This window comes from Varroa destructor, unplaced genomic scaffold (assembly GCF_002443255.2).
Source record: "Varroa destructor unplaced genomic scaffold, Vdes_3.0 BEIS01000001.1, whole genome shotgun sequence".
Classification (NCBI taxonomy): Eukaryota; Metazoa; Arthropoda; class Arachnida; order Mesostigmata; family Varroidae; genus Varroa; species Varroa destructor.
In genome coordinates this window covers 33,457,841-33,484,618 of record NW_019211454.1, presented here as the reverse complement: position 1 = coordinate 33,484,618, position 26,778 = coordinate 33,457,841, and the positions used below count along the sequence as shown (strand labels likewise).

Below are 26,778 nucleotides of genomic sequence, written 5' to 3'. Positions count from 1 at the left end.
TCGCGCCGACGAGATAGGCAGTGAAGTTTCTACTAATTAGCCCCTGTATCTACCAACAGAAACCAGCAGATTTCGCTAGTGGACGCGAACAACGCATGCTTACAAAAATGTTTCTATCACAAACAATAGCTTAGTTGGTGTTCGCGAGAAGACTGTGCAGACGACGAACGTAACGCCACCAGTTCGATAGCACTCAGAAGAAACGATCCGAGATATTTAGCAATAATTCGTTCTATCGTTTTAAAAGTTTTAGTAGAATACTTATGTACTTCTACTATTTCGCACGTGTTGTATAGGTATAGGCACTCGCATGTCGAATGGCAAAAGAGAAGCCACGTGTGTTTATATATTTGTTAAAGATAAAATTTCTTGGGGCTGGAATTGTCTCCAAACAACAACTGATGAACAGATTACATGAATCGTTCTATTGATGTTGGACAAGAAATTTCAAGGTACAGGAATAAACAACAGTAAGCTCACGAGCAACTTTATGAGCTTTAAAAGAAACAAGATTTATTAGTAAGAAGTATAATAGGTACTATAGTTTTTATTTCATTTGCTATTTTGAAAATGCTTGAAATCAGCTATTTTCTTTTACCGAATCGTAACCTTACTCTTGCAGTTCATGTAAACCTATCTTGATTTTAAACTACACGCGCTTTTTTCTTCGTTTAACCCCTACTGTTTAACAGTGTACATTTGTTTTGGCCGTTTCGTGTTGACATTATATGGTAACAGAGTTTGGACAATTGCATAGACCCTGTGCATCATTGCAAGCACCTATTAAGAGGCACTTTGTTTGGAAGCAGTCAGATGCATTTTGCAGTGAATTAGACTATCAGAAAGGCTGTTTTAAAGTTTGACTGGCTAGTTCACGCTACTACTAACGACAGGTGACAAAGTAATCCTATAAAGAGAGCCTTAAGCTAAGAAATGTCTTCTCCAAAGATTTGTCGCGTTCTGAATAAAGCAATGCCTCATTCAGAGGCCAAGAAAAGGACCGAAGCTTTCCTTTTGTACTAAATAAACACACAAGTTGAAAAACTAATGAACAACAATTTTTATCTTAATCTAAAAAGTACCACTTGTGGGGGTGTACGTAATACCGAATGCAGACAGGCAATAAAGCCTTTCTATACAGTTACACCCCTTCGTCAGAAGGATAGATATTTTCTAATTGGCAGTATTCAATTTGGAGTTAATAGGAGTCAGCAGCGTACCGAAGGCCTAACGACCCCTTTGAGTCAGCTTAGCGGAAGACTATATTATAGTTTAAAAAGGTATAGAAGACTGACCAAAATTTTTGTATTATGTGTATTTTTGCAGTGAAATTGAAAAAAAAAGTAGTTCGAATAATTCAAGCATTGAAATTCTATTTTTGAATTTAATTATTTGTATTCTGTGATAATGACAAGTTGATGGGGATTAAAGCTACAAAGCTTTTCTTCTGCGAATTCAGCTATCTTCTGCCCATAATCCAGGCTGACAAGAGATCGCTTTACTGGGGGATTCTCAAGACCCTTCACACGTAATTGTAATTGGTCACGTAATTTGCATTACATCCACGCGTAAACAATTCACAAGCTTCTGTGATGGCTGATTTTTTATAAAAACATCTATGAAAATTTAAATGTGGCCAACCCGTTAATTAGGTCGCTTAGTTTCCCCTCAACATGCTTTGGCTTTCTGCACCGCAGCCAAATAGAATATGAGTATGCCGACAAAGTTTACAGCCAGACACTTCTGGAATTTTTTTTGCTGGTAAGATCGTTCTATTACGCGGGAAAAAGCAACAACTGCTATTCCGATAAGATCGATGCCGCACAGTATTAAATTATGCGATTGACGGCCTTGAAATTCACCTTAGGACCATAAGGCCCTCAAGATGGCGCACGGACCACGGGACCTTCCATGAGCTTCGCCATGGTCCCACGACCTGTCGATATTGACAATCGCTACCATTGCAGGTGCGCTAATACCCTAATATCAGTCGTCACCAACGCGAAGGTTGAACGCAGCAGCTAAATACGTAACAGCTTATAACGACCATGTGGTGACGAGCCGTATCACGCAAGTTGGTACAATAACAACAATAGGACATATATTCGGGTAGACTATTCTTAAATTCGTGCATATTTGTACATTCGAAATTAGGGGTGACGGAAAAGTTGAAACGATCGGTAGCCAGCGCCAATGCAATATAATTGTAGTATTCGTATCGCTCATCGAGGCCCAGCGTATCTGGACAAGAGGAAAGCCAGAATGAAGGATGGACTGGAACGGTTCAGAGGGAAGGATGACGAAATGACCGTTCCTGCAAGTCATGGTTTCGAAGTAATATCAAACATATCCCGAACCATGACCCAAGCTGATAAAGAGGTCCGGGGTTTAGTGGGTGAGAGTCCCACAGTACCGGGCAAAGCGCAATTCAGTGATGTCTGGTCTGCATAGTGCATTTGCCCTTAACCGCCAAAAAAAATGCCACTGCTCAGTGTTTTTTGGTGTTTAGCACTAGTAGCTATGGGCCAGACATGAACGAGTCCTCGAACTCATCTATTTTCACGTATAGCATGATATGCCTGCCCCACTAAGAGTCTAATCAGAATGAGAGAGATTTATGAAACCATACAATCAGCTACTAACCTTAACATTGATAATCTTTTATTTCGCCTGATTTGTCATTGTTCTTTTATTTCCAATTTCTTTTATTATTAATATCATGTAATAGTTTTTGCCAACGCTAAAATTTGAACCAGCGTGGCGGTATGGCTGTGAGACGCCTAGACCACGCCACCCCACACTCTACAACTCTATAACGCTCAATAACTAGTATACCAAAAAAGTGTACTTTACGTGCAGATCGATAGTTACAGCTATAGAGAACAGAGTACAGAAACGATTGCTACACGTTCAAGATTTAGGGGATGTTTTACGCTGAGACTTACAAGATAATTTGTTAAGATAAGATCTTTTCAGCATACCTTGCTGCCACGATGGCAATCTCTCAATCTGAACTCGAACCATATTCATGATGGTTGTACCATTGAATAGTGGAAATCAGATTAGATGAGACCAGTCCAATTGGACCATCCTCGAGGCTGAAGTAAGCGTTGGTTCATTAATAATACGTCATTAACAAATGCACACTTGTACCGAACTATAAGGAGTTGTGTGGCAAAATGGGCTGATTCGTATCGAGCTCGCTAGACGCCATTTGGGTTTAGCCGTGTACACAGGCTACCTGTGCAACCTTCGAAGGTGCAAACCTTCGAATTCCTTCGTCGAGCATCTCGGAGAAAACAACTTGCCTAAGCTAATAAAAATCTAATAGGTCCTGAAAATAATAATACGTCTGAACTGCTTGTGAATAAATTCAAAGTAAAATCTGTTTCTATTATAAATCGTGCGACATATTGGATAACCATCCGGGCTGAAAAGTTACTTAGGTGCTTTTTGTGCATCAGCGATTAGTATCATCACGCCCAGAGGGTCTTATAATAGAACTTGCTGCTTTCTTTAGGATAGTGACAATTTTACGAGAGTTCCATATATAGTCCAAGCCAACCATAACGTTAATACGTTACTGAGAGACAGTTTCCTACCGTTATACGAGAAGAGGCGCAAATGAGACGGGAGTAAAAATTCGAGTTTAAAAGCTGTGACCCAACGGCGGTGCTCAGAACATATGTTGATATAACAGTAAAAACAGATTCCTATAGAGTTAATGGCCATTGAATTGTTAGTAATTCCTGCTAAATGTAAGCCCGCTGTTGAACTTTAACTAACGGTACGTTAGCACGCATTATAAGTTGGTACACAATTGCACCTCTTTATAACATAGACTCTATTTGGTAAGGCGATTGATCAGCCGTGTGCAATGCTACGCCCTTCGCTTGTTACTACAGTTAAGCAATTTCTAATACTCTCTGCGTATCTTAAACGTAGACTATGAAATCCACAATACGTTGAATAAAATGTCGCTCGCTTTGCAGCAAATTTGAGGATACAATATATATATATATATATATATAAAGATATCTTTATATATACAATTTTTTTTTTAGCTGCGTATAAATAAACAAACCGAAAGCTTAATTGAGTTCAAGGGTTTTCTACTGGTAATCTAACAATATAGCGTTCGAGTTCATCAGCGCATATCAAAGACCGCTAGGAAATCGTAGGTTAATATTTCTAGATTTGCAAGCATCCACACAAGACGGATAGAGATATAGCTGTCTCCTTTACGTTTGCAATGGTCGTCACGTCAGCAGCATTTGTGGGTCGCTTTTTCAACACGATTATAATGGGTGGAAACCAGGCTAGACGCGTTGATCTAAGCGCGTGTCTGTATTTAGTTTCTGTTGGTGTATTGCGTCACTGTGGCAGCAGCGTCCGCTAACGACTGCTTGGTCAGATTGTACGTACCTTGTTGCGCTACTGCCGCGGCGCAGATCAAGTCCAATTGTGAGCAACGAAATGGGCCTATTAATGAGGCACAGATAAAATAGGTTAGGCGAAAGCTAATGACTGGCAGTAATGCTGCACCGACTTGACCGGGTCGTTTGGTTAGAAAAAAAAAAAGAACTCTAAATATACAATGGTAATTTAGAAGGATTGATTCTTCAGATTATGTCACTGTCATGGAAAGATCTCTGAGCAACGCTTACGAAACGGTCATCTATCAGGACACTGCCGATTTTCATGGTATGGCTATAGAAGTTGTATTCTGGAACAAATCCAGAAACCTGACGACGAGTTGATAATCGCAATGTCCCAATGACGCACAGCAAATAAGAGCAACTAATAACATTAAAATAGAATTCATTATAAAAAGATAGCTTTTCTACTGTCGAATAGGCGGAAGAAGCGGAATGATCTCGCATGTGACAAACAGGACGGGGCGAGACAGAGAAAGTGATGAGATCTATTTGCAGCTGGGCTGGTATATGCCACGGGTGGCAAGTACATTTGTCAAGCTGAGGCTAGCTAATTAACAGGAAGATCTCCAATATACCACTCGTTATAATATCTTATCGTTTGCTGCACGAATCTGTCATCGTTAAAGATCCATTTGATTCGTTGTCAGAGATTAGCAGAAGCTTTTTCTTATCTCAGCAAACCTGTTACTAGCAACTCTCGCCGTTTTCAATAAAGAAACATGTTGTCCTTCGTAGGCAAGGAGCGCTAGCTTTGATTGTTATGAATCGATTAAATACAATGAGTAAGTATTTTTATACCATTATTTGAGCGACTCTAATGAGCCTTAGGTCCTTCAATAAGAATGTTATATTAGTAGAATATTTGCGTCGGGGTGTTACCGACTTGTCTGTATCTCTTTAGGCAACCTGCATTCAGATAGAAAGCTGCTCCCTCTAACCCAGTTAGATAGGCATACGTAATAATCCACACCCAATTTATGTTATGAAAATTACAGCATTTTCGCATAACTCTGACAGTAAAACACGTCTGCCATATGTGTTTTTTTTGCTGTTCTAATGTCTTAGCAGAATTGTTTAATGAAGTATGACACCCAACGATACCTAGGTGCCATTATTGGAGCGCCCTCAATAACAGAGAGGCTATGGATGTAACGTATCGTTTTCTTTGTTTGTTTGTTTCTGAACCTGATGGGTTAGGCTGAGTCGGTACCTTCTGTTCGGTATTTCACTTAAATCGGCTAGGAAGGGATAGGAAGCCAGATGATGCAGAAATCATCATTGCCCCATACAAACCAATATTACCACACCATAAGCTTATCTGCACCGTCTTTTACTTGCTGTGTTTTGTAGTAAATATTAACAGGATCTCCACAGGGCATGATTGGATGGTAGCACGCACTACCGTCCGCTATCAGTATTCGTTACCAGCCGATTTCTACTCTGTAGGGCTTATTCAGTGCGCTAGCAGCCTCCTGGGGGTCAGCGCGCTGCACACGATCCCATATATATACACCAACGAGTAACGTATCGTTCCACTAGTTCTCCGCGATATTCTACTCGTGCGATACTGTCGGTATCTGTGTATGACCGTGTTGAATTAATTCTTTGGGTTACGAGTGCAAGGCACTCGTTCGTGACGATGAGTGCAGACTGGACCTATTAGTTGTCAATTAGCTGCAAACAACAAGAACAACAACATCTCTGTCCGGTGAGCCCATCAGGTGTGATAATGACCGGCTTTAATAGCGCGAACCATTTTTTTAGCTCCTTTTTAGCTACAGGACAAACGGTGTCTGCTTTGAGGCTACCGATCAGCGAAGGGAAAATTTCGCGTCGTTGCCATAATATAACCACCTGTCTGTCTGACTCCTTATTAGTTCAGGTCGACAAGGTTCAGCGCCTGCGGAATAAGATAGAGCTCAACTCCATAGCACCCTATGTGTTCGTGTAATGTCTATTTGATTCTGGCCCAGGACGGTGTTGTAGTGAAAGTTGTTAGCCGCACAGGCTATGAAACGGGCCGCTGCATCAATGGGGTGTAAACCCGCTCGTGTCTTCATTGCAGCTGCTGCTAGCAGAGGTAGATCAATGTGCGCTTCGTACATATCTTTAGCGGTGATTGGCCGATGGTAATGTGTTCATCACAAACGTTATGTTCCTACTGCAGAACTCCCTCATGGCTGCTGCTCGTGTTTGTAGCCACTCTGTTTATTCACTCGCTTGCCTTCGCTTCGTCCCTTGGTTATACGAATGTCTGCAGGCAGCGATGACCGATCTTTCTGTGTAAAGGCTGTATAACCCGACAGCTATATCATTGCTGCTCTTCAAACAGGAGATCTGTCCCTCCCTATCCTTCTTCTTCGTCTGAAATTTTACTGTACTGAACCCACACGACGGTTCATGGCGTTGCGCCTCCGGGATACATTGGTAAGCGGGCTTGCCGCTACGGCTGCTGTCGTTGATGGTAGCAACTCGACGTCGTCTTCAGAACTGTTTACGGCACTTCACCGCCAGCCATTCGGCTCGCTTGTGTACTGTGTTAGAGATTAGCGAGAGGCTGATGATTCTCGATGTGCGCTCGTGATCAGTCACCTCCTCCAAAGCTAACGGGAAAAAGCTACAAGACAAGAAGTGAGTGAGGAAAGCAAAAGGAAAATAAAAAGATGTGCTTTTCACGCTTCTTTTTTTGTAGAAAGCGCTTACTTTTCCTGTTGTAACAGCAGCAAAACCCTTACTTGGCTATGCGTAATCCTCTCAGAGACTTGCGTTCCGAGCCAGTATCAACTATTTCCTCTATCGTTTATAGATCTGTCCATCGGCGGTTCGCTGCCAGCCAACAAGTTTTGATAGTTGCTCTCGTTCCGTCGACCTTTTCAGTGTAGAGGCTCGACGCAACGGCAACGATGCGGCTGTGATCGCAGCCCTCTCTCTACTCAAAGTTTGCTATTGATCTAAAACTCCGTCATCGTTGTTGTTTCCGCTATCAACAACAAGTAGCGACAACAGCAATTTCAAAAGCACACACACGCACTTGCCTGTGCATTCGAACATACAGCGTGTTGAATTTAATGAATACGTTGCTACACCATAATTAATGGCGGGCCAGCGGCGCATTTGCGACAAGCCAGTCACATACGGATACGCCCAGGGTGCACTGTTGCAGAGCGCTGATAACTCGGCCTGTCTACTGCCATGTCGGGCTCTAGGTGGCATCAGAGAAAAGAAAAGGAAAGTATGAGATAGATAGAATTGGCCAGGTGCCGTCCTCCTAGTCAGCCAATTGGACCGCAAACAGCGCTTTCTGAAAACAAACATACAGCAGAATAAAAGCTGCCCCTGCAGCGGACAGTCTCCTAGACTGTTGTGTCCCCCTCATCCCCCAGCTCTCTAGCTATTTGCCAAACGATCCATATATATATATATATACATTTATATACAAAGAGAGGGAAAGAGAGATAGAAATTCGCTGTGGTCTTCGAATCAAATCGGTATCCTGCAGTAAACGCTGTTGCGCTAGTTGTTTTCAATACCATTATCTTCTCTAACGTTTAAAAGACTAACAATAGTCGAAAACTTTTCAACGAGGGAAAGAGGCAAATCAATAAAAATAAATAAAATAAATTTCCTAAGAAGAGTGGTGACCGTGCGCTTGACGACAGTCTATGGTGGGTTAAACCAAAGCAGACAACAACTTAAGCTGTCATCTTTAATATTTATTTACATCATTATTCCTTCATCCTTCAACTCGTGTCACACAGAGATTTCGAGCATGTTACCACGTGATCAGCCATAGGCTTTTCAATGGTTAATTGGCAAAGTTTACCTTATTCATATATTGGACTACTTCAATTTCTAGCAACTAGGCAGTAATTAACCAAGTGACTGATACACATCTTGATTACGCTCTTTATTAGTTCCAAATTTTTACAGTTTTGTAACAGGCCGAATTGATGTTGTTTCTGGGACGTTCATACAGTCGGCCAACGTCTCAGAGACACACAGTAAAAATCCTTACTTCTAGACCGCACGTAGATACGATCGGCGGACGTCTAAATGGCATACGTCAATGAAGTCGGCTGACGGCCGACGGCCGACGTCGCAATGACGCTCGTGGTTAAGGTTAGCCGATGTCTCCGGAATGCATGTAAATTAAGTTGGACCTTGCTGTTTTGTTGTCACGAGGGTCGTAAATGGAGTCGGCCATTCGCCGCCTTCACGACGACGTACGTCAATATACTTGACCGATGTCGCAATCATGTATGTTGATTGAGTAGGTCGACTTTTCACGGCTGTTGTGGTTGATAGGATCGGCTGGCCTATTAAGTCGAGTCTTGGACATCCTAAGCGAAGCTTTCGGTCAGAAGAACTCTCAAAATGCATTTTTATCCCACGATAGATAACGAATGCGACATCTGGATTTTATCAGCTTTATATGTAGGGGCGTGTATTTTTACTCAGCTCCTCGAGATCTATCGATTGGCAACGAGAAATAGGATGCTATGTTGAACTGTTGTCCCTTAAACAGGATTTTCAACTTAAAAACTGACACTGAAGTATAATAACATATAGTATGTTTCAGTTTAGTTAATTGAAAGCTTTCGATTGAGGTTAAAGTTAAATTTCGATTGCCCTTACATTGACTTCTCAGTACACAAAGAAATACCCGTGAAAAAGTTGTCAAATTGGGTTTTTGCTATTTTTTATGCTGCGGCACGTTTGTTCAGCTCATCGAAATGTATTTTTTGGCGTCAAGAAAATTCGCTAAAGGTGATTTACTTTTCGTAAAAAAAACATTTTCGATAGCCCAAACAATGATAATTTAAGCTTTAGAGATGTAACAGTTTTTTTCTTGGATAACTGGCATTTGACACAAGTACAAATCTATTGGCGGTAAAACTCCGGCAGAATATCGACTCTATATAAGAACATTTTGGTTTTTTTTTTTGGATTTTTATGCGTATATCATACATGTATTGGATAGTTTGACTGGTTTGTAGGTGTGTGCGACCAGTCAGCGATACTTAGAACATTGTTCATTATGATTTATTAAATTGCGACGAAAGCTTATTTTTAGGCGCTGACGTTAAAAAACCGTTTTTTGAAGTTATGCTTGAGTGCCATCGTAAGCCTCTGCGCATCTATTTACCGATAAATATCGAATGTGCTTTTCTAATTAAACTATCACATGAGTTTGACTAATTTTGAGTAATAGTCACTATTCTCTCTTTATAGTCTTTGTTTTTTATGGCCTCATAGTAGACAGCTTGATCGTTCTTCGGTGTAGATCAAGGACCTTTGTGAGAACCCTTTAAATAGCATTGCCATACACACCGTGCGATCTCGGCCGTCTGTCGAAGGTTAGACCGAAAGGTGTGCCTTGCTCACTCAAGGTATCTGCTTTTTCTAATGCTAAAGTTTATTGACCTCCTGATACGACGTTTCTGTTCAATGTTAGATGCCGTATCGCCATAGCGCTGAATTAAACACGTATCTCTATGAAAGTGGTCTAGTTTTTAAGACCCCTTAAGGCGATGACTTTATTTCAATACATCAGACGCTCGTAAATCCGCAGAAAATTATTGATTTTACCTAATTTCGTAAGAATTTGTAAGCTATAGATTAAAATTAATAATAAACGGTCGTCGATCTCTATCGTAAGTGACAATCAAGATCAGTTAAGTGGACTTCATTTCATTCATTCATTCATTCATATTACCTTATTCTTATGACTGGTTTTCAGACAAGGTAAAGCTTTTTACTGCCATCTAGACTTCGCTATAATACGATCTTTTTTCTTGCTGAAGTTCTCAAGCGAATCTCCTGTAACATAAGTCTAGAGAAAACAAAACTAGATAACGGATTAGAGTCGGAATACCTGCCTTATATCTCCCTATCAGACTGAAGATTTCAAGCGCTTCTGGCGCAAAGCCATTTTTGTCTAATGTTTTAAGCGATCTGTTAGAAAAAACTATGCCAAATATCTCATAATCGGTGTGCCGTTCGACTGACTTAAGAGGATTCTACTTCGTTAAAACAGGATGGACTTTTTTACGTTGCCCAAACGAGACACCGACACGTTAAGCCGTACTGAGGAACGTTGTAAAAGTTGCTTCTTTTTTTTTTTACCAAAAATTAACTCGGGGGCCTTGTTCCTAGAAAAAAAGACCTCTAATGCTTATTTTTACATGAACCTAACTTAAAAAAATTGTCTAATTGAATGTGAAGAAAGTATCCTTACCCTGGCTACTCTAAGCGTTTAATAATAATAATAATAACAATAATAATGATTTAGAGAAAATCAAAGCGTTCTATGTGGTAGGAAGCCTTCCGAGAAGTTAAATAGAACTAATGATGTTTTCACTGTTCTGACGTTCGAGGCAAACAAATAGTATCTTTTTCAATTAATTAATTAATTAACAATATTACGAATAGTAACGATAATGACGCAAAAATATAGAGTATAACTTCTGATAATCTATGTCATCATATGTAACTTCATTTGAGGAGAAAACAAGGACGTAAAAGACGTTCGAGTTGAGGTTGAGGATTACGTCGTTTCAGTTTGACCTCACCAATTTTCGTTTTCACGCTTTTGGTACGTACTTGTATCAAAAATAAAAAAAAAAAGAAAAGACATCGTTAGATAAAAAAAAAAAAAAAAAAAAAGAGTTAAAGATTAGGGTAACGATTGAACGCAATATCGATATGCACATCAGTATTTTTGTTCTTCTTCTTTAAAGGCCATTTACTGAGCAGTGACTGACGATACGTATCATCCTAGACCTGATCAACTTTAAGATGGGGCCGCTGTGTGGCGAGGTCGAGAAACTATCTTCGTCATATAAACGATAGGCACCTGAAAAAGGGCTCGTATTTAAAACGTAGTCTATATTGAATAAGAAATATCTGTAGAACATTTTATTCCGTCGCTGTTGACCCAACTTAACTTGGACTTAAACGAATCCATTTTTGTAAACTTGAATGACAGATTACGACTTCATTTTATCTGACGCTGCATCGAACGTTTAAAATTACTGTGATATTTGTGAAGACAAGAGATGCGCAGCAGGCAAATGTTTTTTCCGTTTTATCTATGCTTAGCTTTCTATAACGATGTGCCGATCGAATTGTACTGCAAATTATGCATCGGTCGCCGAGGCTGTAGATCGATACAACCCACTTACGCTGTGATTGACGTTTCTCAGGCAAACGAAAGAGTCTGCTAAAGTATAGAGACGAAAAGTCAGCTTCTACACTAATGTTTCTGCGTTAGATGGCGGCAAACAAATTTGATTGTTCTCGATCAATGCTGAAGCTTTTTAATCAGTTCCTTTCCTCTTCACTTATTTACATGTAAATCCTATGGTGCCATTGTGTTTTCCAACAATGGCTAGTAAACGCTTGTCGCAGTGGTGATAATCACGTTTGCAAAACTCGTCCGGCCTTGGATAGCACACTAGATAGCTCGCTTCGCCAATCAATGGAACCGGGCCGTCCCTCGTCGCGCGTGCAAGAATTATCAAGACTGGTTTTAGAGTAGTCATTGATCTCTTTATCGATAGTGTAAAGGCGCAACAAACCTTGATCTCGATTCCTAAGCAGTGATAACATCCTATACTGAATGTAGCATGTTCTACCACCTGCCTTCGTACATGTAGAGGTAAACATGCAGCTACGCTTGTCTTTGACGTGCGCATACGTAAATGAAAATATACTGTTGAAATTAGGCACATACTAAATACAGTTTTCCGAAACAGTAGCACAGGCGTTACGTTAAGGAGAGCAGTTGGTCTCGCAATGGCCTGATCTCGAGACAGTCACACCAGTTCCCTTTGCAAATTCTAAGCCTACGTGGGCAAACTGCATAGCAATTATACGCTGACGAAATATCGAAATAGTGCCGATACTTGCTATATAGTAGAGGTACGCAGTTCTTTCTGCTCGGCGTTCGATGTTAAGGTCAGCAAGGTGACACGATGCGTACTAAACCATTGTAAAGCACCGGTGACTCAGCGATGATGACGAGAAGCAAAGGAGCCTGAAGGAAAGGCAAAAAGAAAGAGTGGGACAACGAAGGAAAAAAACAAAGGAGCAAATGCGATGCAATTCTCGAAGGGTCGATTGGCAACAACTCGAACTCGTTCGGTCAGTCGAAAAGTCGACCCATTGTCTACTTCGATCCATAGGACAGGTGGCGACACTGCAGCTCTTCGCATAAACACTGAAACACTTTCTGATGTCGACGACAAACAATCACGCCGTGATGGCCGAAAACGCAAACTTAAAAAATAAAGGATCACCGTTGTGATCAACGGCGGTAGTCTGCTGGTCAATGGCGACCTCTAGTTTCCACTGACATTCGTGTAATCAAACTATCGGGTACGTATTTTATCTCTTACAGAGGTTTTGTTTCTGTACATGTGTTAAAAAAAATTCAAGACTTTCGCGGAATCCGCAAAGTTGGCAAAATAAGGTTACTGCTCAACAGCCTAGATGTAGGTAACTTTGCAATGGCACTCTCAAAACAGTAACAACTCATCATTTCCCCTAATTCACTATATCTACATTGCTTAAACTATATGGGACTAATAAACGTACAAATACCACCAGTATGATTAAGCACGATAGCAATTTTCTAACTAATAATACATATGCTCACACCGCGAAAAACTGAGCATAGACTTGAATTCTTTTGAATTTTGCAAGAAAAACTCAGTATTTTAGAAGCATGGTTATATACATACGATCCTGTAAGCTCCTCTCCGAAGAGAATACGTTACCTCATGCGAAGGAGTCAGGCCACTTGGGTACTCCATTTCTAAGAAAAAGTTCGTCCAAAACAAATGGCGACTAGCTGTTTCACTACATTCTCACTTTCACAGACTTACGCCTTTGGCCTTTTTTTCTCTCTGTACTTCCGATTACGACAAAGAAAATTCGACCGAGTACGAACTGTTCGTTTTCTACAGCTTGGATACATCACAATTTTGCTTTTATTAAGTCAGGCTTGTTCCCCAATTCGACCAGCTAACCTTGTTCTCGATTAACACCAACGAAAAGTCCTGATATCGATTCAGCCATCGGTCAGCAAGCCGTGTCGATGTCGTCAGAGATTCAAGCGTTAGAAATGATCTCGGCAGGCTTTTTGTGTGTCAATAAGTGGTTACACCATTTTTGCCCCAGCCGCTGTTGCCCTCCGCCCTACAAGACGAAACCTAAAGCAGGCTACTTCCCATAAACCAGTAGAAATAACTGGCTTACTAGGTTGGCGATGGTGTTGAGTGCCCTGATGAAAAGACGATGGCTGGAAAGCAGCTAATAGGCCACATGGTTGAGACAGGAACTTCGTAGTAACGTAGGAAACAGGAACACTTCTGCATCCTGAAATCCTTCTTTACAGTTCAGTACAGCACAAGTTGCTGTAACTTCAATACATTTTTCCGTCTTTTAATTTCAAGGGTTTCAGCACGACCCTTTGGTAACTAAATCTATTACCATCGAAGCTGATTCATACCAAGTTTTGGCTATTGAATTCGAAAATATGCAAATACAGCCATAATACCAACAACTAAAATTACGTTACGGTGAAGGGTATAATAATCATGATGAAGCGCTTTTATTGGAAGATATTATCTTATGAGCTTTCTGAACGATAAAGGGTGATTCCAGGGTTATGGATAATCAAAGATGTTATTCCTACATTTCAAAGTTGTGGAAATGGGCGGCAACAGCGTAAGTTACATTATATGTTGTATACATAGGTGTGTGCATCGTGTGAGGTAACCTATCTTTGGCCAAAGGATGGGTAAGTTGCCTCATACCCGATAGTTATAACCACGCTTTAGGGTACGTCCGGTTGAAGGGGTATCCACCTTCGATCGTAGACAAAAACCAGCATCAGCAGTGCCAACTGCTGTTTTGCCATGAATCCCGTACAAAAGCTTTCCGTCATTAGTATTTGGACTGTACCATCGAAAACCTATAATAGTGTCTAAAGATCGGCGCTTGACCGCTAGTAGAGCAGTGGTATTAAAAAATCTTAGAGGATCGATACCGCCATTTGTCTACGGTAAGGTAAACAGCACTTCGGGCATGTTATTAGTTAAAAGCGTATAGTTATGCAAGCTGAGCAAACGATGATGGTCATTCGATTAACGTACAAAGAAAAACGAGTCTTCTCGAGGAATCGAAACCCTGCGCTTCCAGGTCCAACAGCTGACATCAGAGGATAAGTAAACCTTTTTTTGTTTTTTTGGCTAAAAACAAGAAATCTACTTTATATAAAATATATATATATATATATATAAAAAGACATTGACCCAATGATTTATTTGATTTCGTGCCTGGCTAGTGCTTTGACAGTGATCCCCTCAAAAAAAGACATTTGTCAGTTATCATGAGTCTCTTCCATGCGAAAATGCGAGAGGCTGAGGTCATAGAAATGCGACGATCGACTAACAGATGACGATCAGAGGTTGGACTAACTCGAATAACGAACAATTAGCTAAGCAGCCATAGAAACAAATCGAACGATAGTAAAAAGGATCAGTGTCAATGAATGGCGTCGAACTCGAACGACAGACTCACTGACTGTGGTGAACGCGTGACGTGATTTCTGGAATATACACCGATCATCGCAACTGCTATAGGCAAAGGTATTACCGTTGCCCTTATTCATTCTCCATGTATACTATTATACTTCATTTTTTTCCCGCAGATCAATATCTTTATCACCGTATTGTGGTCAATAAATTTAACGATAATGAGAATGAACGATGAATGTTAGAAATTTGACTTTCTATGCGCTGTTCAGCGTTCTCAATGGCCTTAACGTCTAGAAGCGTAGACTCGTTTGAGCGTTCCGATATTCATTATACTACCTTTCGAAAACTACTAATTGAAATTTCAAGCCACGTATGTATGCGGACGCAAATTTGTACGTCACGCGGGCCAGCTAGCCCTTTAAGGTCATCTATTAGAATAGAAAATGTACTGTTTTTTTTTGTCTGTATTGGCCTCGAACAGGTAACTCGACCTTGCCGAGCTGCCCCAAGGGAGAGAATGGCGGAACTAACAGATATTACTTGGTGAGACAATCATCGCTCGTAGACGACAGGCTATTTCGCTCTGGGCAAAGCCGTAATAGCAGAGACATGCGAGTCGTATCGAGCGCGTTGCAGCAGTTAACCCGTGATCGTGGGGTTAGTCCGCAGAGATGAACGCAGTGGCCACGGATAGTGCTTCTCCGAAGTAACAGAACGTCATCCATTTCTAACCATCGGTGTGTCGTCGTTCTCGTAGAACAGCGTCACAATCTGAGAAGGGCCTTGATTTCACTACGAAACACCACGAAGTAAAATCCAGGTGTCGGAAACGAAAGACAGGTAAGACTGAAATTAAGCACTAGGGGTGGCTGGTTCACTATATATTACTAAGCATAATTGAATTAAACCGGTCCTATAGAGGACGGGTCCTAACAAAGGATATCTTAATCGATGGGATGTATTATCGAATTCCGCTATTGGCTATTGACGCGTGAACGATTACCAAGACGCTGAGTTACCAACACTAGTCAGTTCGATTACTTTGAACTATATCGTATACAATTCGTACCTACGTTACTTGAAGCTGCCATTGCAGATCCTGTGGCTGTCCTCGAGTTTGTTGGAAGTGTCGAACGTGGAAAGCGAAGGTCGTCCGCAGATGTCCACCTTGATACATTTGATTTTGCGCTGCTCATAGTTGGTCGTTGAGCTCTTTTCTACGTTGCCGTACTACACGTTACGTACTGGCGTTAACATATAGATCGATGTCCATAAAATGCATACATAACACTAACGAGAATAAAAGGAACAGCAGAAAATTGATGGCCAACTATTTCTACTGGTGTGTGTACATGTATATGCTTGCTGGTAGTATTTAGACGAGCCTTACATTTCCTTCAACAAGGTTGACCGCGGAAACGCTAGCGCGTACCTAAAAACCGAGCAGTGTGAAACATTCTCCACCACTAGAAGCCCGTATGCCGTTGTTGCTTCAAGAGGCGAGGTGACAATCAACTTTAATCCAATACGACCTTTTTCCCATACTGGATACAAACCCCGCAGTACAATGCTGTGTGCCAATAAAACAGGCAGGCAGCCGGAAATTGGACCTGATCGAAAAAGTTGTGTGGAGGCCTGACTGTCGCCGGAAAAGACCTGCTTAGAAAGGAGCCGGGTCACTGAATCACATATACTGAATACTTAACGTTTACTTTGGACAACATAAAACGACTGTATGGTTTGAAACTGCCGCGAAGAGTTGGATAACTCTGCTAGCTCTAATCGATTTAGTCTCGAATTGGCACTAGAAAATCGATGCCCTTTAGGTCTGAGCAATGCAATATGTACGAGAGATGTTAATTATAGTTGGTTATAACTAATTGTCGTTCCATGGCGAAGTTCAGATGGCTCAATATAAACGTCTCTAGACTATAATCTACCTCGCAGAAAGGATCTATTTCAAGGTAAAATCTCTCAATTTAGTACAAAATTGCTGAGTTTTCTTAATCTTTTTAAAGTACCTTTCTGAAAATTTCAGTCGTTTTTACAGACTCACCGCTATTTCTGGCTGATACAATATTTTACATTAATAGTTGAACGCTCAAATAGAACTCTGCTAACAGCACATTATAATGAAAATAATTATAATCAGGACAGTTAAATCAGTTACATAAATCCTGGCCTTAATTTTCGAATGTTCGTCGTAAGGGATCTTGCTATAGGGCTTTCTACACACATGAAATAAATAGATTACAGACTATGCCTGGCGAAATCTAAAACTGAAAATAATGTCTTAATGGTCCGCAAAAAAATTCGTTCATTTCTTCGTTTTTGACATATTCCTGATAATTGAAGATATAAACGCCACGACAAATCCCTTTCGAAGCCGTTCTATATGCTAGTTTCATTAGTGTGCATATAAGGCTAACTAACTGCTACCAGCTTTGCTATCACCCATTTTCACTGGAAATTTGAAAATTTCAAGTTGTCACGCAAACCGTGTCACCGTGCGTAGAAACGTTTGTCTGGAACACATTCAACTATATCCAGTGGTTCGACACTGAGTAAATGGTCACAGCGTTTGAAACCCTGATGCGATCATCGATCTTACGATGCACTACTAGCATTCAGGCAGTCTGGTCTATCAAAGACCCGGGCTGGGTCATTGGCTCGGGCTTTTCGAAAACACAAACTGGCCAAATTGGCTTTCTATTGAACAAAGCAGCGATGATAGCATAATCATAGCGATAGCAAATTTCGTAGAGTAGCTTTGCTTCAAAAGATGATCGCGCGTCGGTTGCAATCTTGCGTATATACTACAAAAAATCCCGTCGTTCTCTCCACGCCTGAATAACTTAATTTTGATTAACGAAAGCGAGTTCGGTGGTCTTCTACGAAACGGAGTTTCGACGATCGGCAGCCCTACGATTTACCGAACCGATGATCGCTTTTATAAATCGGTTAAAAGCACAATAGAGATAGGAAGGGAGTTCAAAAGAAATACCACGAATGTAAACATCGCTAACATTGAAAGGTCGAAAAATAACATTTCAAAAATACCGTTTTCTTCCGGGAGGGCCCTGAACTGTTTTCGAGAAATTTCTCAAGAAAGCGTCTAACCCTACCAAGGCCCAGCAAAACATTTCATCTGGTTATCTTTTTACCTAGAGGCGGATTTTAACAAGGCACTGTCTTATTTCGTACACAATTTCCATAATCATTAATGTAGCAACTATTCATATGACATACCCATAGTGGTTCTCTCGCAGTCAGAAATAACGAGTTTACTAATAGATTTCTAGGTACGTTCCCATCGGATACGATGTCGGACCAATTCTGGTTGTTACCGCTCAGTACAAGCAATGCTTACGATGTTGTATACGACAATGAAATAACAATGTACTGAACAACGTCGTCATGGCGTAGAAACGTGACCGAGGGATACCTGGAAAATCTGGATGATAATTATTATTATTTAAATACCCGCAACCTGTATAGAAAAACGTTTCACATATAGCACAATTGATACCGCTGCACATAAATACACTTACGATAAATTGTGATTTTAAACATTCTGTTAATATTACATATGTGGGTGAGTGCGCGCGTAGAAAAGGCACGAGGCATGCTAAGCTGTTCCTACTGGATAGTCTTGTTTCTTTTCGTCCGCCATTATGATGACAATCTTTCCGCTGGTCTCTTGAACTATTCTTGTTATTTGTAGGCCTCTCGGTGCGTAAGCAAGTTTTGTCCTGAAACAACAACGTCAGCTTTTCCGCTATCACCTATTATATCATCGTCTAAGCAGACCACTTCCTTATCACACGCCCTATGATTGGAAAATACGCTATCTAATTTGATTCAGCGATCATAGACAAAGAAGCCCGACCACGTAGGTAATGACGGTGCCCATTTGTCTTATTCTACTCAAGTTAAGGAGAAATAACTGAAGACTGGGTTTACGTGCTTTATAGTTCAGCGTCAATTGGCTTGAGTCGGTGCACGTGCGTTGAGCAGGCGTGGCCACGCCACCGCTTTTGCGTAAGACGTGCATAGTGTGCACTTTGCGGCAGTTGGTTGGTAATCTCTCTCGTTGGAAAACTCTTACCAGAAGTCTTATAAGACGAATCTGATTGTAAAGTGTACTCATTTCTATATCTAAGAACACGAGCATGTAACATAAATAGCTAACCTATGACAGTGATAGTCTTCACTGTACAATCGTTTACCTTTTGATTGCTAGACAAGTAGTTCAGACTGGCCAGCATGAGTCGGTTTCATAGAAGTTATAGGAAGATCTTTAAGCTGAACTAGCGTCCGGTGTCTTTGACAGTTTCGAGTCCTTTGAAAGCAGACGCTTCCAAGCTGCGTCTCATTATTTCACCTCAGTAAAATAGTCTACAGTTAGCATTGTCTTTTACATCATCATTCACATTACGTTACTGGGCATCTTTGCATCGTTGCTATATTTCTCCATTGTCTACACTGACGTAACGGCAGGGCCCTCGTTTGCTACTATCAGGCTCACTATTTCGAACATTCGTTTTTGCTACGGCACTACATCAAAAAAGCCCTATACGTGCCAAATGAGAGGCAACCGGACGCGAAGGAGATAGCGCGAAGTGTGGTGAAAAGTGGTACCTTGCGGCTAGACAGCTGTACTCTTGCTAGCTTAGACGTAACGACGTCGTTACCTAAAAAGCTATGCAATCGTTTAGCTGCACGAACCGTATCCTGAAGTGCCGAGGGATCTGGGTCGATACAGGTCGATTGGCTTTGTTCGTCTTTTCATTCCTGGGCCTCGTGTCGTTCAGTTTCGCTTTGTTACTACAACTGATCCTTTGCACCACGGGCTTAGGGTCTTGTAACAAAAAAAACTAACCTATAAGAGACGACAGGGCAAGGTAGTAACATTTATTGTTAATCCGGATTAATTAGCACGATAGTATAAGAACAATTACAGAGGCAAGTGCCTTCAAACAACTGCCATTCGTGCGCCCGTCGTAGCATATTTACGTTACGTTACGTTACACACAGACAAAACATGTATGATAATTGCATAGATGTTTACTCAGCATAGGCTATATCGATTGCCCATTCCTGGCTGTGAACGGGTTTTGACGCTGCCAGGAATTAAGCATGCGTATCGTATATGAAAAGATTGTTACGGTTTGTTTTTTATTTTGGATGATGATGATGATGATAATATTCACACTAAGTGAATGTAAATCGTGATGATGACACATGTGAGAATTTCGTCACTATGCAAAGGTATTTTCGTCAATCTAATGGTTTGTTACGTAACGATTGATTTTAGCAGTTGCCTTCACAGTTTGCAATTGTTCAGTTCAGTCAATACACAAACCCTCGCTAATTCTAAAGCATTTGGCGAAGATGGTAGCCTTAATGGTACAACCTAGGGGCGTTTACTAAAAAAAACGGCAGGTAACAGTGCTGTACCAATTTTAAAGCTTTCGTATACCTTCTGCACTTCGTTTTTCTTATAAAATACACACACTATCGAAACAAATTTCGTGCGGAGATTCGGGAACTAGAGGTGGACTCTGCAGGTGCTTCAAGCGGCAAGGCACCGTTTGAGAAATGTCTGCTATTAGCGTCGACCACTCAACGGCCGATTTGAGCCGAACGCACTTTAAAATGGGCCGGTCACTGCTCGTCACCGAGCGTCCCTCCGCAGATCTGTCGGCCAGTCGATCTGTTCCCCAATGATCTTCTGGCAGAAACGAATCATTGTCATTTCAGTGGACATACACACATACAGAGGAACTCTTATTTGCCTCAGTCTCCGCGCCGATCTTTGTCCATTAGTGTCGTTGTACACAGTATATACGAACCGCACGCTATATGTCGTAAAATATATAGCCCACTATGAGAGGTGATTTTTTCGTAGAGACAGTGCGAGGTCTTAAGGCGGCTGTCCTCTAAGGTACGATCTTTTCAAACGGCTCGGACTCGGCTGAGCAAACTCAACCTTCAGAGTACGCAGGTCAGACGAAATGCCGCTGCTCTGAAGAATGGCATTGGAGATGCCGAGCGTACACACGATGAACGACTGGGCTGATGGCCAACGTAGAGAGAAAAGGGAGAGCGTAAAAAATCAGTTCCATCTGAGAGTTCGCAGCGCACTATTTTAGTGTCAACTGCTAAATCTTTTACTACCTGATGACGCCGCTGAAAATAGCGCATAATTGCGTATTCGTACACCGTAACTGGCATCTGCATGAAGATATTGCAACAACTTGTCAAATACACGATCAACAGTTCGAATTGTTCTTCCAAGTGATGCTCTTCACAATTAATGGTGAGTAAGCAAATTTCAAACATAAGACTAATTAGACTAGCTGACTCGAAGGCCCGAAGCTAAATATTATTCCGCTATAAAAGCTTCACTGCAAGTGGAAAAAGGTGAAGGCCTTTTTTGTCAAGAATTCGAAATTCTGCCTTAATGCCCAAGTGCCACTTGTCGTATTTACCGAAAGTTTAGTATGAGCTTGGAGTAACTAGGTTTGGCCTGAGTTGATATCGCTGAGTTGTCGCAAGGTATTTGACCGTATCGGATGGTCCAATTTAATTGCTATCGTCTTTCAGCTGGCAAAACCTTTATGGGGTTAACACATAATGGGGTGCAGGGCCGAAACCGTTCGGTTCCAGTGCAAGGGTCAGGCCAAAAAATAGGTAAATTTGCGTTATCCTATATCTTTCCCCATGATTGCAAGCTGTCACGCGAAAACGGTAGTTGTAGAGATTGCACTTGGAACATATCCCGTTGCTTAAAGCGCACCGTCGTTATAACTATGCTGTTATATTATACAATGGTGAAGCAGTAATGGACTCTTATGAAAATGGCGAACATAATTCACGGAACTAGTACTCTGCGGCTCCCATGCCAGTCTTAAGATGCTTGATGACGTAGCCAGGGGCATTATGATGTCCAGTCCTGAAAAAGTATTAAATGGCGTTCTGTTACGTAATGCACAGTCCAATCTGTCTTAGAATATTCGAGTTTTACCGGCAAAACGAGAGACGCTACAAATCTGCCAGAAAACAATATCGACCCGGGTCCTACTTAATCTATTAGGAACATTGACGGTTGTTTACGTCGTACCAGATACTAAAACGTGATGTGCTACGATGACGATTTTCGCACTTGCATCACTGCGTTTATCGTCCGCTGTTCGTTTTACTTTTGTTAGAAACAAGTGTTTTAGCTTTTCTAATTGTGAAGCTGGTAGACAAGTTACATGAGGCGATACATTATAAAGGACGGGAACGAAGCGTATAATATTCGTAACAGGCCGATAAACGGTGCACGCCTGAGATGCTCGTACGTTAAGTAAAGCCTATCAATACTATGATATCATTGCGACAGCGAATAGTGCGTTCTGTGGCTTCGTAGATTCTACTGTACTCATCTCTCCTCGTTGCTATACAAAACACTACAAGCTGGTACCGTAGATAGTTTTATGCTTGTTTGAGAATAGACTTATCATACCTTGTTGCGAGATATTGAACGGAAGACTTATTTCATCTTCTTGACAGCAGCTTTTTTACATAGTCCGCCTTTATCGTTGACGAAGGCGGCTATTGTAAAGCGCGATTGAAACTGTTGACAGGTTAATAGGAAGACCATCTAATTACTACCTGATGAAGACCTGATGCAAATGTAAACAACGCAAGTGCATAATAGGCTTTCGCGGCGGTGAGGCGGTCCGTATAACTTGTAATAGTATTTCAAGTGTCACCTTTGGTAACTAATGTCGAAGTTATAGGAAGGTCCTCGTGCTGAATGATTAGTCTAAAAATCCTTGTTACTTACGTTTCATCCATTACGGGTGTTTTTTAAAAAGTGATCTACTATTTTTTACTTTTCATTACGAAATAGATTAACGCGATACTTGTAATATACAAGAATAGAGGACAGCACGCCTTGCCTGGTTCCCTCAGACAAACACTTATATATAAATACTGATCATACTTAAAGAAGACATTTAGCTTTTCTTCAGCTTGCGTCCACCGACTGTGAGTACTATACGAATTCATAAGGTAGGTAGGGGTTAAAAATCACAGTTGCTGCACGAATGAGGTATGTCCTTATTAGAATAGAAAAAGGTTAAAGGTTGAAAGTTATTCACGAGGACATCCGTACTTCAAGTTTTGATGCGATATTAAGCATAATGCAGCCTAGTTCTCGTGACCTAGTCATCCAACAAGATTGCAAATTTAACTCTTTGACAAATGCATCACGCATCGCATATTTACCAGAGGCTAAACAAATCAAATCAGATATACCTTACCTGATTGTTTATCAGCCTTAATCGTTTAAATAACTCGCACATTGTTTAAAAAAATCACTTGGTACACACACACATATATATATATATATATATATATATATATATATATATATATAGAATTAACGATGTAAATTTTGTGAGCTGATTTCGATATTGCCTGAAGCGAGAACGCTCACATATGAACGATGAACGCCAAGATAAATTTACTCTTTTATGACTAACGCGCAGCTCAAGAGCCATCGTAAATTTACTAGAAGGTCATCTTTGCATTTAGGACCATATGTCGCCGAAAGCTCGCGAGAAATCGTCTGCTAGCTAGCTTCAGTAGTCGTCGCCGTAACCGCCAAGTCAATTTATAAGCGAAACCCTAAAGATACTTAAGGATAGAGCCGTGTTTTCGGTTCCCAAACGGCTGACTAATACATAATTATGGTCCTCGTGACCGTGAAACCCTTTGCAAAAGTGCAGAGAAAAAATACTTAAAGGGCAGCGTACAGAGAGACTGCTAAACGATAGCACAACTTTTTACTACTGCCACTATTAATACCTCTTCTACCACTTGAGCTATTGGCGGTCCCTATATATTCTGGGACCGGTGTGCTAGCATTATTCTCTTTACCTGATTCTGCTCAATACCACATCCTCGTATCCGCCAGCCTTACTCAAGGGTCCTCCACAACTTCTAGCAACCACCTTTGCTTTGCCCCCTGAACGTTCGTCGATATTCAGAGTAAGCCTAGTAGCCTGATCTCAAGGTCAATCACAAATGAGTGGTGAGATCTCGATCATCGGATTAATCAACCTAAGTGAGTTTGCGCGTCGTGAGGGATGGCCTTTTGATGTTTTTTTTTCCATTTTGTTTATACAGACTTTGTTCGCCCCCATAAATGTCCTCCTTAACGATGATAAATAATAAAATGCATCGTCACAATAAAGCGAACTAGACAGTACATTTGACTGAAGGTTGAGATCGCATGAGGGTTGTGTTGAAGCCCTAGAAGTGAAGCACCTCGCGTCAAATTATGAACAAGTATTCATAAAAAGGGAACGGTTACGAGGCACCTAATTCTTAGAGTACTTGCTTTATGGCAAATAAAGAGCAGGAAACTGCACCGTGTAGTCCCCGTATTTAACTCGGAAGACAATATAGCTTAGCCAATCATCAAAGTCCTTCATACCCAGAGTCTTCTTTTCATCGAACATGATCTTCTTGGTTCGATGCCATGTGTGGTCACCAGTGCATGGTAACTACGCATTGCATGGAGAGTACTATGGCGTTCCTCTTGATGCTTAGGGTCTCGCTATAAACCGGCACGGTTATCGTATAAATCTGGCCATCAGCGAAGAACAACGATGAACAGCGAAGTGCAATAGAGAACGCTGCTTACGGTACGAGTACCATTATATTGTAATAACGGCAAACTCGGGCTATGAGCAACTCAACTCTTTGAAGCGTTAGAGAATAAAGAATGGAAAGCTGTCACTTCAGTAATCACAAAAATGAAAATCACGATAAGTCGTACGGTGTATCGCCATATACCAGCGATATCATTAGATGATGCGGTATGAAATAGATATACCCATCTAAAATACTTTGACTTTCGAACTGAGTGACCGTTGAACGGTACTTTGAAGACCCGTGCATTATACATCTTGTATAATGCACGGGTCTTCAGATGCAGAGCGTAATAACTAATTTGATGGCAGCACTGCGCATCTACAACGTGGGTGCGCCAATAGACTACTAACAAGTGCATAGTAATCTAAAGTAGAAAAAAAAAAGTAAGCTAGCCTTTCTTAATAAATCGATGTTTTATTATATGTGCTTTTTGCAGAAGGACGATATCCTGAATGAATCGAAAACGAAAGACTAATAACTGTGTAGATTAGACGAATTCGGACAGAAGGCTTAATCAGTCAGTTCAACTGTGGATATATTTAACATCCCCGATGGAATGCAAAATGGTAACTAGTGCTATGTGCATTTAAAAACAGAGTTTGAGTTATGAAATAAATACAAACGTTTCATTTGTGTGTTATAGGTTATTTTACAGAATCTAACGGCATAAAGAAACAAAAACGAGACTGATAAGCGTTGTAAATATCAACTACAAAAGTTTTCCTGTTAGTTAGACATTACTTTTTTACCTCTTTTCCGAAGTTCGCTTCTCGAGCAATCCTTCGCATCGATATGGACAGCGAGGAACGTGACCTTAGGCAAGGCAATGCGCACGTTCTCCTCACAAAGGACTGGAATGATTGGTTTGACCACCGAGTCGCGATGCTTCGGGCAAAGTATGATGAAGCCCGTGAAGACTACCAGGAGGTTTTCAGCGATGACAATGCTCTCTACAGCGACGAAGATCGGCTACGTGCGCGGGAGCTCCTGGATAACGTCGACTTCAACGAAGAATACCTCAATCAAGCCGTGGCTATCATCGATGTTTTACGAGCCACCAATAACCCTAATCGTCAACGCGCTAACGAAGCTGACAACATGATGAGAGACCTTGAACGACTAGGGGCTACGGATCGCCTTGGGGGTGGAGAGATTGTGGAAGTGCCTCCGGCGCCGCAGTTTGATTTCAATTCGAACGGCCGGGAGCATAGTGACTCCTCGGAGCACTCAAGGTACATCGATGAAATCGGATTGTCGCGAGACCATACGACAAATCATTCGAGCGAAAGACATTCACATCAAATGGATCTACGCGTAGACGGACCGAGTGGGTCGAGAGGTCACCTTATTACCCCATGGTATGAGCGTCAAGAAGTGAGAAGCGTTCTATCGCAGGAGGCGAAGAAAGCCGAATCCCAGAGTACGGACGATGACGCGCCGGAAGACCTACTGGAGGACGTATCGCCGCTCGATTCGCCCTCTGATGAGGATGACTCATGAACCACCCAAGTGCATAAGGATGTAAGGTTGCGATCGTAAATAGACCTAGCTAGTTAATAATAACTAGGACTCGAAATCTGTTATTACTAAATGGAAAGCTGAAAAACCTGTTCGCGGAAAAACTGTTTGTGTAACAAACCCGTGCTTGTATTCCTACAGATTGGATCAAACGATGTTCCTCAACAGTGCGGTGCTTTCGTATTCATCATATAATACCTTACACATACGAAGCATGACGCCATGCTGCTTTATCCTACTATAATGTCGCAGAAGCTCGTATTAGGCCGTAGGTCTGCAAAGTTGTCAGATCGAAAAGAATAAATTGAAACAGATCATCGATCGACATACGGGACGCACTGATCCCATCGTGAAATTTTCATCGTCAAGAGTGCTCGCTGTTCTGAAGATATCACAATTATATACATTGTATATACGTAGTTAACTTAACCTAAACTAAATGAATTTAATAAAAGAAATTTTATTTAATCATTGTTGCATCGTAAATCGGTTTACTTGTCGTTCAGTTAACGCATAATCTAATGTGAGTTTTGACGTCCTCTATTCACTAAACAGGAGTAAGA

The 26,778-nt window shown here is 41.2% G+C and overlaps 1 protein-coding gene and 2 long non-coding RNA genes across 6 annotated transcripts in view; 1 reads left to right on the top strand and 2 right to left on the bottom strand.

Moving 5' to 3' along the window:
• LOC111242956 (uncharacterized) overlaps positions 1-23,179 on the bottom strand; it is a 31,189-nt gene extending 8,010 nt beyond the window's left edge. Inside the window, exons 1-5 of the long non-coding RNA XR_015328437.1 lie at positions 22,497-23,179; positions 19,213-21,941; positions 18,535-18,735; positions 16,053-18,428; positions 13,220-15,775 (exon numbers count right to left, since the gene is read on the bottom strand). This is a non-coding gene — a long non-coding RNA (uncharacterized LOC111242956). The remainder of the gene's footprint in view (positions 1-13,219; positions 15,776-16,052; positions 18,429-18,534; positions 18,736-19,212; positions 21,942-22,496) is intronic.
• On the bottom strand, positions 8,328-13,096 carry LOC147758543 (uncharacterized). The gene is made up of 2 exons (XR_015328464.1): positions 10,156-13,096; positions 8,328-8,908 (listed from the first exon to the last, which is right to left on the bottom strand). It is a non-coding gene; the product is annotated as an uncharacterized LOC147758543 (long non-coding RNA).
• On the top strand, positions 15,683-26,683 carry LOC111242955 (uncharacterized). 4 transcript variants are annotated; one of them, XM_022787919.2, is made up of 3 exons: positions 15,683-15,823; positions 25,134-25,263; positions 25,460-26,683. In XM_022787919.2, exons 2-3 carry the CDS (start codon positions 25,249-25,251, stop codon positions 26,195-26,197), a joined length of 753 nt encoding a protein of 250 aa, XP_022643654.1. In that variant the 5' UTR covers positions 15,683-15,823; positions 25,134-25,248; the 3' UTR covers positions 26,198-26,683. The 4 variants fall into 4 exon arrangements, with proteins under 4 accessions (XP_022643654.1, XP_022643652.1, XP_086846256.1 ...); XM_022787917.2 differs by lacking the exon at positions 15,683-15,823 and adding an exon at positions 21,166-21,305; XM_086990130.1 differs by lacking the exon at positions 15,683-15,823 and adding an exon at positions 23,914-24,104.
• Positions 26,684-26,778: the final 95 nt, after the last annotated feature.